Source organism: Biomphalaria glabrata, chromosome 10 (genome assembly GCF_947242115.1).
Source record: "Biomphalaria glabrata chromosome 10, xgBioGlab47.1, whole genome shotgun sequence".
Taxonomy (NCBI): Eukaryota; Metazoa; Mollusca; class Gastropoda; family Planorbidae; genus Biomphalaria; species Biomphalaria glabrata.
The window spans coordinates 37444257-37456314 of NC_074720.1; the positions used below are offsets into that span (position 1 = coordinate 37444257).

The following is a 12058-nucleotide window of genomic DNA, read 5'->3' on the forward strand; positions in this document are numbered from 1 at the left end:
TGAATCATTTGTTACGTCCACTAACTGTAACGGCGAAATCTTTCATGCAGAACAATTAAAGTACAGTATGTAATGTAGTCGAAAGGCTAATAGTATAGTACTTACGTAAGGTACCATGCTTGTAACGAAAATTATACGGTTTATATTACTTTATATAGTCTACCCTTACGGCTAAGGGCCCCGCATATGACACTCGCCCAGGGCCCCGCGCAATGCTAAGGCCGCCTTTGTGTCTACCTGTACATATCAGTTTCATTGTGTAAGGCTCCTATATTTTTGTGCATTTGAAAACTACATTTCAAACGTGTAAATTTGATGACCTTGTGATAATATAATATGCTCTTCCTCACTATTGAACTATTACAATGAGCGATGATCCAGTTCTATGGAGACTAGGAGATATAATTTCTTCACCATATAAGCCTGTCCATGGCAAGGGTCTTTCTTTATGTCTCTAATGTGTGTCTCGCGGCTTTTGGAGACAATGCCTTATTTTAAAAATTTGATAATTCATTGACCTTTCAAGAAAGTTTGTTTGCCCGTTTTACATGCTTCAGATGACCCTTCGGAATTAAAGATGATTACTTTCTATTCCTAGCCTCATGTATGTTGGCGATGGATGGTGGCGGGAGGATTTGAACCCGGGACCATCGAGACGACAGTCCAGAGCGCATATGGCACGAGCAGTCCGCTTTTATTAGGTTCAACATTTGTTCATTAAGTAGACCAATCTAAAGGTCATTTTGCTTCTTTTGGCAAAGTCGGAGAGTCATAAACTCAACTAGCTCTTGGCGCTATCTTTCACTCGTAAATAGTTCACCGACATGTATAACTTTCATTTGTCTGTCATTTTGATACGTTTTATGGTTACATCGTTTTATCTCCTTACCCTAACTCTTTATGATCAAAACGTCATGAAATTATGTTTACAAGGCTTTTATAAGCTCATTCTGTCTGATAAAATTGTATAACTCGTTATATCCATTCTCGGATCAAGTTGAAACTTTATCTTATCTTATATAATACAGATGTTACTTCAAAAAAAGAAGATGATTTTACACAGTTAATGATATTATACCTAACAATGCATGAATCAATAAAAAAAAAACAAGTATTCAATTGATTACTGGTAATTATTTATTTTGTTTGATACCTAAAAGGGAAATTAAACCTTCAGTATTAAGCGACATGGCTAAATGGGATCTTGTCCCCTTAGATAGAGATATTTCTCCCTCTACCCTTCTTGAATTTCGTTGAAACTCTACACAACTATTTATTGTACCTAACAAAACATGAATTAGAAAATTAACTTATTAGTCAACTAATTTTTAGTTATTCGTTATTTTCTTTGATATCGAAAAAAGAAAATAAATTTTACATTAATGAGAGATATAGTTGAAAATGTGGAGTTCTTCCCTAATATATATATATTTTTTGTTTTTAAAAGTAATTATATATCTTGCTCGTTTTAAAACTAACTCTCTGAACATAATAGTCATTTGATATAATAGTCTAGTTGCCATGGAGACACCAGTGTCCTCAGCTACAATGACTGACCTGGACTGACATAAGAGATGACACACTGGTCCTCTTCGTGGACGCCCCATTGCTGTCCGTCTCTTCCCTGACGGTGAACTCCAAGGGCGGCACCGATATGACGGAACCCCTGGCCTCAAAGACCAGCTTCTCTCTCATCTGTTGACGTGGGTCACCCGATGTCGTGATCAGGTTGAGTTGGAAGAGCATAAGATGTTGAGAGAAAAGAATATGATCAATGAACTATAATCTTTTCTTAACTAAGCAAATGCATGATTTCTCTAAATAAAAAAAAAAATGTTTCAGTAAAATGAAAATACTTTATTTTTATTTATCAATTAATTTTTTAATGCCATTAAAGATTTTCATTTATGGCGTATAAGTATCAATAGCTATCATTTATGTGTATCTGGAATCTTGACGTTGGCTGCAGAACTAGAGAGGAGGATCCTAGAAATGGAATTGAGATGCTACAGAAGAACCCTAGGTATCACATAAAAAGACCGCAGTGCAAATGAAGAGAGTAGAGACAGGATTAATACAGTTATTGGGCCCCATGATGACCTGTAACTGCTATAAAAAAAACGCAAACTAAAGCTATATGGCCATAATACAAGGTCTCAGGGCTCGCTAAGACCTCCCTTCAAGGAACAGTACCAGGAAAGGAAGAAGAGGCTATGGGGAATAGAATCGGGTCCTGCCATTGAAGGAGATCCATCCAATCTGGAGCTATAGTTTCTTTTCTGTGACAGTGGCGCACCTAAAATAAATAATCAAAACAAATGGGCAGCTAACTAAATGTCTGGCGGTGATAAGGTAGAAAATTGACAAAAGTCCCGACTCCTAAATAACATATATCCTTTTATATTAGAGATTTAGTTACTGTTGCCATATGTATGACCAATTTCTATTTAAAGTTTTGATTCCCAGTGAACAGGTGATCACATTTCCTTGCTTGAAAGGATTAAATGAAAATTTTAAGTAGTACAGAAAGAGTAAATGAGTTTTAGAATATACTTTAATACAAATAATTATAGTGTATTGCCTGTTGCAGCTGATTGAAGGCGTCAGCAGACAATAAAGAAAGTGGAAGTATCAAACTGTTCGAGAACATTCTATTAATTAATAATAATAATAATTTTATTTATAAAGCGCTGTTAACACACAAAATGTAGGCTCAAGGCGCTGTGATAACATTACAAACACAGACACGAAAGCTAAAATGACAAACTAATCTAAAAAAAGTTTCAAACAGATAGGTCTTTATGTTCTTCTTAAAAGTGGTGTAGTATGTTGTCTGAGATCAATGGGGAGTGAGTTCCAAACCTTTGGTCCGTGAACTGAAAAAGCCCGCTTTTGAGGGAGAAACGTGGCACTACTAAAAGCGTTGAGTCCATTGAGCGCAGGGCTCTCTGGGGGACATATGGAGTAATCAGTTCTCTAAGGTACAGGGGCATCTCATTGTTATATATACACCGATGACAAAGTATCTTAACTGTTATGCTCAAGAAAAGACACATCATGCATCAAAATTACAGGACATATTATAAAACAAAGCTTATATATAAGGAAAAGCAGTGCAAAATCACGGCCTTATTAAATCAATACACCCTCCATATTTCTATATAAAACAAAGTTAATTAAATATCCACTGAACTAATTATTTGATTTTTTTAATTGATTCATGTATTGTCTTTGACAACGAATAATTGTGCAAAATGTCAACTTGTTCCGAGAATGGGATGTGGGAAAATAAACTTCAAGAGAATCCACCCAGACAGACAGAAAGACATCAGCTTCGTAAAAACTTCCCCAAAAGAAACATAAGACTTCCGTACCCTAGTTTTCAGCTCCACAAAGATGTACAGCACCAATCCAAGTGCCGCACACAGCATACAGAGAATCAACTTGGTCGAGACACACAGGTAGGTGGCGTTGAGAAATGTGATGGAGTAGCCCAGACTCCTCCAGGCGTGAAAGTTGGCGAAGGCGGGTTCCTTTTGTGATGGGTACAGCATAGTGATCAGTGCTGTCAATCAGATGGAAACATAACTACAAACAGGTACAAGCATTCATTGTGAGTAGGTCACAAGAGTATAGAATTCAAACATAGGTAGAAACATGTATTTGCATATGTTACATAGGTATAGTTTAATGGTTAGGCTAATTAGTTAATGACTGCAAAATGCAATAAATCTGCCTGTACTCTTGTAAAAAAATTGAAGCCTATATTGATCTTTATTTTATTACATTTTCAGAAAGATAACTGCATAAATTGATTATTTTTGTTTGCCCTGTTAGAGCCCAGTCGATGGGACTCAGGGGAACTAACAATAATATTGTACTCTTCACTCCACTAAGTATCAGTAATGTCCCCTTTGATATGGTCGCCCCCATGCTAAGGTACGGTTTAATTTATTTTTTTTAAGTATATTTATTACATATTTTTTTACGCTGCGATTTTTTTTATTTCTAATTTTTTGGTACAAAAATTTGACCAATTAAAAGGATGAAAGTTGTGTAACGTTAAATTGGAATGTAACTATCGAATTTCAGGGCCGGGTTTTACTTTGGTAGGGGCAAAGCTGCTAATGTAATTGTAAAAATTAATTTTCTTTCGTTCCGAGTTATAAATTTTGAACGAATCGATAAAAATAATACATTTGTGTTTAGATCTCTTCAATGTTCCGAGGGATTAGTTGTAACATTTCAGAACTGAGATATTTATTTATTTTACTAAAAACTACTGAAATTGTCTGTCATCATAAAAAGTTACAACGGATTTTTTAAAATATCGACAGTCAACGAGGGTGTCATATGGTAAACACAACGACCTCCTGCCTTTACTTTCACCAACTAATGTTAGGTAGGCCTGTTCTTTAGAGTTGGATGGACTCAGGGGCGTCTTCAAAATTCGAAATCACTGTTTTCAGTTAGCGCTGCACCACTCAACCACAGGCCTCGTTTTGTTTATTGGGATGTTGTTTTATATTTCTGCTAAATATTGACACCGGTAGATGACTGGGTGACTTAGTTTTTGTTTCATTTTTCTCTTAGGTATTAATTTTAATAAATCGCCACAGAATTAGCCATGATGTCATATGCAATCTGGACAGTCGTCTCGATAATCCTGGGTTTAAGTCCTAAGCGGCGACATCCACCGCACGTCCATTAGGATGCAATTACTTATTGGGATCTGTGTATACTACGACATGTAGAACAATCAAAAGTATAATTACGTTAAATTTACGATTTTTAAAAGGTGTTGAAGTAATTGTATAAACTTATAGTTATACATTTCACAAAATTAAAAAAATGCGAGCATGTAACACAAGGTCAGTTTAAACACACAGGACTGTAGATAATTAATCGCAATTTTTCATATATGTTCAGATAACATTCTTTGTTAGATCGTTAGTCAGTGTTTATTTTCTGTCATGTCAGTGTATTTATTCTGTCATGTCAGTGTATTTATTCTGTCATGTTAGTGTATTTATTCTGTCATGTCAGTGTATTTATTCTGTCATGTCAGTGTATTTATTCTGTCATGTCAGTGTATTTATTCTGTCATGTCAGTGTATTTATTCTGTCATGTCAGTGCATTTATTCTGTCATGTCAGTGTATTTATTCTGTCATGTCAGTGTATTTATTCTGTCATGTCAGTGTATTTATTCTGTCATGTTAGTGTATTTATTCTGTCATGTCAGTGTATTTATTCTGTCATGTTAGTGTATTTATTCTGTCATGTTAGTGTATTTATTCTGTCATGTCAGTGTATTTATTCTGTCATGTCAGTGTATTTATTCTGTCATGTCAGTGTATTTATTCTGTCATGTCATTGTATTTATTCTGTCATCTCATTGTATTTATTCAGTCATTATCTACAATGAATTTTTTTGGGAGCGTTGGGAGTGATGTTCCAATAGTAAAGCGCTTCGCTTTCAAACTGAGAGTCACGAGTTCGAATCTCAAACTACGATTTCGAATTCAGTAATTTCAATAGATATTGTGGGTAGTTGAGGGAAAGTATAGGCGGTTGTGCTGGCCACATGACATCCTCGTAAACCGTCAGCTACAGAACTGTAAAATTTCTTCCAAGTGATTATAATTTCATCTACAAACAGAACTGATGCCCTAGCCTACTCTCCACGAGCTCCTCATGTAGGAAATTTTCACATTCTAAATTTTTCTGTGCATAAACATTTGTAAACGAAACAATGCTTACAATTAGCCTGGGCTAACAAAATGCTCTCCGCTACTCCCCAGAACATGGGTATGACAAAGATGAGCGCCTCGCTGTCAGCAGTGGGGGACCACATGTACAGGAAGGCCAGGAGCACGATGTGGGACATCAGGGAGATGCTGAGCAGCAAGAAGCGCCCCGCTATCCTCGCCAGGCGGATGAACAGGAAGACGAAGATGGGCGTGGTGGCGCCGTAAGCGGCCATGACGTAGCCCACCATGTGAATACCTATGGCGCAAGTGACGTATGCCTGAAAAAAAAATGCAAACTATATTTATTATAAATCAGGTGAATCAGATGAACATGTACTGTACATGTGTTAGACCTACGAAAATTGCCTAAATCATATCTAGACGTAAAAATTTTTAAATTAAAAGAAATCAAAGATTGAAAAGGAATTAAAACAATAAAACAAAGAATTTGAGGGAGAGAAAAGAAATTTAAAAAAGAAAGAATAATGTATATAGAGAGAAAGATAGAGAGAGAGAGTGAGAGAGAGAGAGAGAGAAAGAGGAAATAAGTATGATACCTAAAATCTATGGTGGAGAATACATTGAATTGGTAAGTAGCTAGAATAAAGTAAAGGTGCATGGCTAATACATAGCCCTACAAACACATGAGACCCATCTCCCTTTGTTCCATGGAGGCTCAAGTCTCTAATGGTGCATGGCTAATACATAGCCCTACAAACACATGAGACCCATCTCCCTTTGTCCCATGGAGGCTCAAGTCTCTAATGGTGCATGGCTAATACATAGCCCTACAAACACATGAGACCCATCTCCCTTTGTCCCATGGAGGCTCAAGTCTCTAATGGTGCATGGCTAATACATAGCCCTACAAACACATGAGACCCATCTCCCTTTGTCCCATGGAGGCTCAAGTCTCTAATGGTGCATGGCTAATACATAGTCCTACAAACACATTAGACCCATCTTCCTTTGTCCCATGGAGGCTCAAGTCTCTAATGTATAACAAGAACTATCGTTTACATAACTTGCTTACCAGAACAAGAAATCTGAGGCAGTGTATGATTTAGTAACTTGTTAATGCCATATGTTTTTAATAAGCCAGACACTAGACAAAAGTAAAGGCAATCACCTTGGTGAAACTGGCCATCAGGAAAGCGTGTTCCACCGAGGTGAACAGGATGAACGGGACCAGGAGGAGCATGTCTGTGGTCAGCAGGACACTGAAACAGGAAGTGGCCGTGAACTTGACGCTGACCCTCTCAATCCAGTCACTCTTGGGCAGCGGGGAGAGGAGGAAGAAGACCAGCAGGAGCCCACAGAGGCAGCAGGCCATGAAGAAACCCAGCGTGATGTCTATGACCCAATCCTCAGGGTCTTCAATCTATCAGAAGAGATTGGATACAATTACAATTAGCCATATTTTTTTATTGTTTAAATATTAAATTATTAAAAAAAAAATAAATATCTATGTAAAAAAAAATATTAAAGTACCCCTTTCAGACCTTGCGATCTATAGGGCAGATGATGTAAAGGTCATCTGTTTCTGTGTCCCACGGTTAAAGAGGTTGCCATATGGCCAGCACAACTACTAACTGCCTTTACATTTCCCCAACTAATGTCAGGTACCCATTAGAGCTGGGTGAACTCAGAGGAGCCCAAAGATCCCGAAATTAAAAATCCCAGTCTTCACCGGGATTTGAACCCGGGAGCTTTGGTTCGATAGCCAAGCGCTTTACCGCTCAACCACCGCGTCTGTATCTATGTAGCTTAAATATAAATACAGTGAAGACCCGATAATCCAAACTTCGGTAATCTGAAAGTCCTCTTAATCCGGAACCAAACAGTCCCAGTAAGAGATTTTTCTCAAGGCAAAAAACAGAGAGGAATGGAGAAAAAAATGTCGACAGATGATGTGTGGTGCCCCAACGGTTCTACAGGACATGTGAAGAAGGCCATTGATTAAAATGCTTCGCTTATCGACACTCCCGTATTCTGTATATAGCTTGATTTTTAATCGTTTTACCTACATAAATTAAAATCTCTAATAGGTTTGTGTTAGTTAAGACTTACTTCTGTGACATTCTCATTGTCCGGGCAATCGTTAATGTTACTTTGAACTTACTTCTGTGACATTCTCATTGTCCGGGCAATCGTTGATGCCGCAATACTTGAAGATAATGGTCTCATCGCTCTGGTTGCCCACCCCGTCCCTGATGACGGTGCTGGTCACGAGGTTGCCCACGATCTGCGTGGTCGCGAACATGGCGAAGAAGAAGCCGTTGAACCTGCTGAGGATGGTGTACGGTGAGGCGGAGGAACTCTTGGAGAATGAGTAGGCGTTCGCTGAGATGTACAGTGCCTAGAGCGAACAGAATACTTCGTTATTATGAGTTGGCAGAGTGTCTCGAGTAGACAGAATACATAGTTATTATGAGTTGGCAGAGTGTCTCGAGTAGACAGAATACATAGTTATTATGAGTTGGCAGAGTGTCTAAAGTAGACAGAATACATAGTTATTATGAGTTGGCAGAGTGTCTAAAGTAGACAGAATACATAGTTATTATGAGTTGGCAGAGTGTCTAACGCGAACACAATACATAGTTGATAGTTAGGCATTGTGCCTTGAGGGGAGAGAATGAATGATCTTTGGGAAATCCTAATACAGTGTTTCCCAAACCTTTTCCCTTAACGTAACGCTTCTCACATTCTTAGTATTAAACTGAACCATAGACTAGAGCGAATACCACATGACCAGGCTTTCATCCAGTATTGTCTGCATATTTCTATATCCCTATATTATGGTTTTTAGATGTTAGTCAGTTTGTCAATGTTGTTTTACAGAAACATTTCGCCAATTTTATTGAATTCAAAAAGGTAAATATTTAAAAAATAAAGATTTACAGATGAAATGCGTGTAGATGTTTTCTTTATATGCGTGTGTGTTTGTACGTGAGTGTATATGTGTGTAGGGTTTTGTGTTTGCGAGTTGTAATTGAGAGAACTGTGTGAGTGAAATGTAGGGTTAGAGAAAGAGAGGAGAGAGAGAAAGATAGAGAGAAAGAGAGGAGAGAGAGAAAGATAGAAAGAGAGGAGAAAGAGAAAGAGAGGAGAGAGAGAATGAGAGGAGAGAGAGAAAGAGAAAGAGAGGAGAGAGAGAAAGATAGAGAGAAAGAGAGGAGAGAGAAAAAGATAGAGAGAGAGAGGAGAGAGAGAAAGAGAGAGAGAAAGAGAGAGAGAAAGAGAGGAGAGAAAGAGAAAGAGAGGAGAAAGAGAAAGATAGAGAGAAAGAGAGGAGAGAGAAAGAGAGAGAGAAAGAGAGGAGAGAGAGAAAGAGAGGAGAGAGAGAAAGATAGAGAGAAAGAGAGGAGAGAGAGAGAAAGAGAGGAGAGAGAGAAAGAGAGGAGAGAGAGAAAGATAGAGAGAAAGAGAGGAGAGAGAGAAAGAGAGGAAAGAGAGAAAGATAGAGAGAAAGAGAGGAGAGAGAGAAAGAGAGGAGAGAGAGAAAGAGAGGAGAGAGAGAAAGATAGAGAGAAAGAGAGGAGAGAGAGAAAGAGAGGAGAGAGAGAAAGAGAAAGAGAGGAGAGAGAGAAAGATAGAGAAAGAGAGGAGAGAGAGATAGAGAGAAAGAGAGGAGAAAGAGAGAGAGGAGAGAGAGAAAGATAGAGAGAAAGAGAGGAGAGAGAGAAAGAGAAGAGAGAGAGAAAGATAGAGAGAAAGAGAGAGAGAGAAAGAGAGGAGAGAGAGAAAGAGAGGAGAGAGAGAAAGATAGAGAGAAAGAGAGGAGAGAGAGAAAGAGAAAGAGAGGAGAGAAAGAGATAGAAATGGGGAGAGGGTGGAGAGAGTGACAGAGGGGCGGAAACGCAATAGAGTTAAAAAAGGAAACAGCAGAAAAATCCAATTCTAAAGTAGGCCTACTAACAACACCAGCGGACACACAGTTGACAAACCTGCGACGTCCACGCCGGTCCATTAAAGGCCCCAAGAGCTACGGCAGCAGGCACCATGGTGGCGAAGGCCGGGTAGAAGTTGGCTAGGACATAGACGCTGTGGGCGAGGAAGAAGGCCACCAGCACCGTCTTGGCCCCCAGGAAGCCGATGATGGTGGGCGAGAAGACACTGGAGATGACGGCGGTGAAGTAGATGATGGAGAGACAGATGAGACCAAGACTTTCCTCATCGTGCAGCGAGCTGTGAAGATTCTGCAGACACAAAAAGAAATGTGGTTATCGTTAACGAAAATAAAACGGATAACGAATTTTTTAAAAAGTAGGCTTAACGGTATCGAAAATAGAAACAAAAATAGGAAGAAAGAAAACAAAATAAAGAACAAAATACAAAACTAAAATTAAAGCCATTCATCATGTATATGTAAAACAGAAACTAAAATTTAACAAGATTACAAAGAGAGTTTGTGTTACACAAACTCAGAGGCGGCCCCCGTCGAAGTCGGATCCCTGTCGGATCTGCATATTCGCAAATAATATTCAAGAGGTGATTTAATTTTGATGTAAAATGTTTTACACGTTTCGGATGTTAGTTCAGAGTTGAAGATAATTACTTCCTAGTCCAAACCTCCCGCAGGACGACGGGGGATGGGAGCGGGCAGGGTTTGAACCCTGGGCCATCCATAAATCTGAACGACAGTCCAGCGCGCAAACCGCACGACCAGGCAGCCATCCGATGGTCAAAAGTAATAATGTTTCAAAGATTCATTTGCCGTAAATTTAAATTTAAATTTAATAAAAAAAATAGTAGATTAGTTTTAATATATTAAAACATTACAATATTGATCAAAACGTTTGGAAATGAAAATCTACACTTTTTTTTTACACTTTAAGTTTAGAAATTGAAATTCTACATCTTAATCTAGTCTATTTTAGTCTAAACTAGATCTAGAAATTCTAGATCTAGACTCTAAAATAATTTTAATTAGAATATAAATCCAGATCTAGATATACTGTAATAAAAATCTAGATCTAGTTTAAAAAATCTAGATTAGATCTAAATCAAGATATCATTCCTTTTTTAAACGCGAGTCACATAACGAGGCTTAATAAACATTACTATACCGAGTTCTTTTTTCATTTCATTTGAAGAATTAATTCCATATAACGTCAGAGGGAAAAAAAAACACTACGTCACACGGCCTAGCTAGACTAAAAATCGCCTTCATCTATAAGAGCCATTTATCGAGTGTTCATAGACTTTGGTGCACCGAGTGCGTTCTTTTAGCATTTCAATTAAAGAATTCATTCCATATGACGTCAAAGGAAAAAAAACACTACGTCACACGGCCTAGCTAGAATAAAAATCGCCTTTATCAACACGAGCCATTTCTCGAGTGTTCATAGACATTGGTGCACCGAGTGCGTTCTTTTAGCATTTCATTTAAAGAATTCATTCCATGTGACGTCAAAGGAAAAAAAAACACTACGTCACACGGCTTAGTTAGACTAAAATATGTTTTCATTAATACAAGCAATTTTTTCGAGGGTTAATAGACATTGGTGCACCGAGTGCGTTCTTTTAACATTACATTTAAAAAGTCCATTCATATGACGTCAAAGAAAAAAAATTCCATTACCTCACAATAGGCTAGTACCGGTACCATAAAAAAAATGTCTTTATTTACACGAGATATTTAACGAGGGTTCATAGACATTGGTGCACTGAGTTCTAATAGATATTATTTAAAAAGGATCAAAGCCACATTGTTTTTGCGTTTTGTCTGTCAGTCGGTCTGTCCGTTATCTTGATATAAAAAAAACAACTAAAAGTTATTAAAAATTGATTAACCTTTATTTTACGTTTCAAAACATCGCAATAATTTTTAGGTATGAACACAATTGAAAAGTTTATATAATAGATTGTTCCGGATGTTTGTATAAATAGTAAAAGAAAAAGAGAATTTCAGATAAATGTAATACCGTTAATTAAATTTTTTGGATGGTCTCGTATAAAAATTAGATGTACTACAGCCACGTGGAGAGATTTTCATACCTTACTTTGGTGTTTGGATTCTGTTTTCCTTAAAAATCGGAACATAATATTAACGATAATTAGATTTTTTAATGTTTTAGGTAGAAAGTTAAATGTACTGTAAGAGAGTAGTGAGTTAAATTATTTTTCATAAAAATCCGTAAAAACATTATTTCGTAAATGAGAAGATTATTTGTTTATTAATTAGAAGAGGGAGTTCAAACAATTATTTGGCGTTAGTAGATTTTTAAATAAATTCGGAAATTTCTGGCGACGATTTGTAAGAAACAAAATCCGTAACTTTCTTTATCGATTACAAAACTTCTA

At 37.4% G+C, this 12058-nt stretch overlaps 1 protein-coding gene across 4 annotated transcripts in view; it reads right to left on the minus strand.

Annotated features, from left to right (window-relative positions):
• The window catches only part of LOC106061027 (uncharacterized), a 64977-nt gene that overhangs the window by 6203 nt on the left and 46716 nt on the right, over nucleotides 1-12058 (minus strand). For all 4 annotated transcript variants that reach the window (XM_056044180.1, XM_056044181.1, XM_056044183.1 and 1 more), the window contains 6 exons: nucleotides 9700-9951; nucleotides 7875-8111; nucleotides 6882-7133; nucleotides 5763-6030; nucleotides 3375-3565; nucleotides 1558-1695 (listed from right to left, as the gene is read on the minus strand). In XM_056044180.1, the coding sequence (XP_055900155.1) occupies nucleotides 1558-1695; nucleotides 3375-3565; nucleotides 5763-6030; nucleotides 6882-7133; nucleotides 7875-8111; nucleotides 9700-9951 (1338 nt within the window). The remainder of the gene's footprint in view (nucleotides 1-1557; nucleotides 1696-3374; nucleotides 3566-5762; nucleotides 6031-6881; nucleotides 7134-7874; nucleotides 8112-9699; nucleotides 9952-12058) is intronic.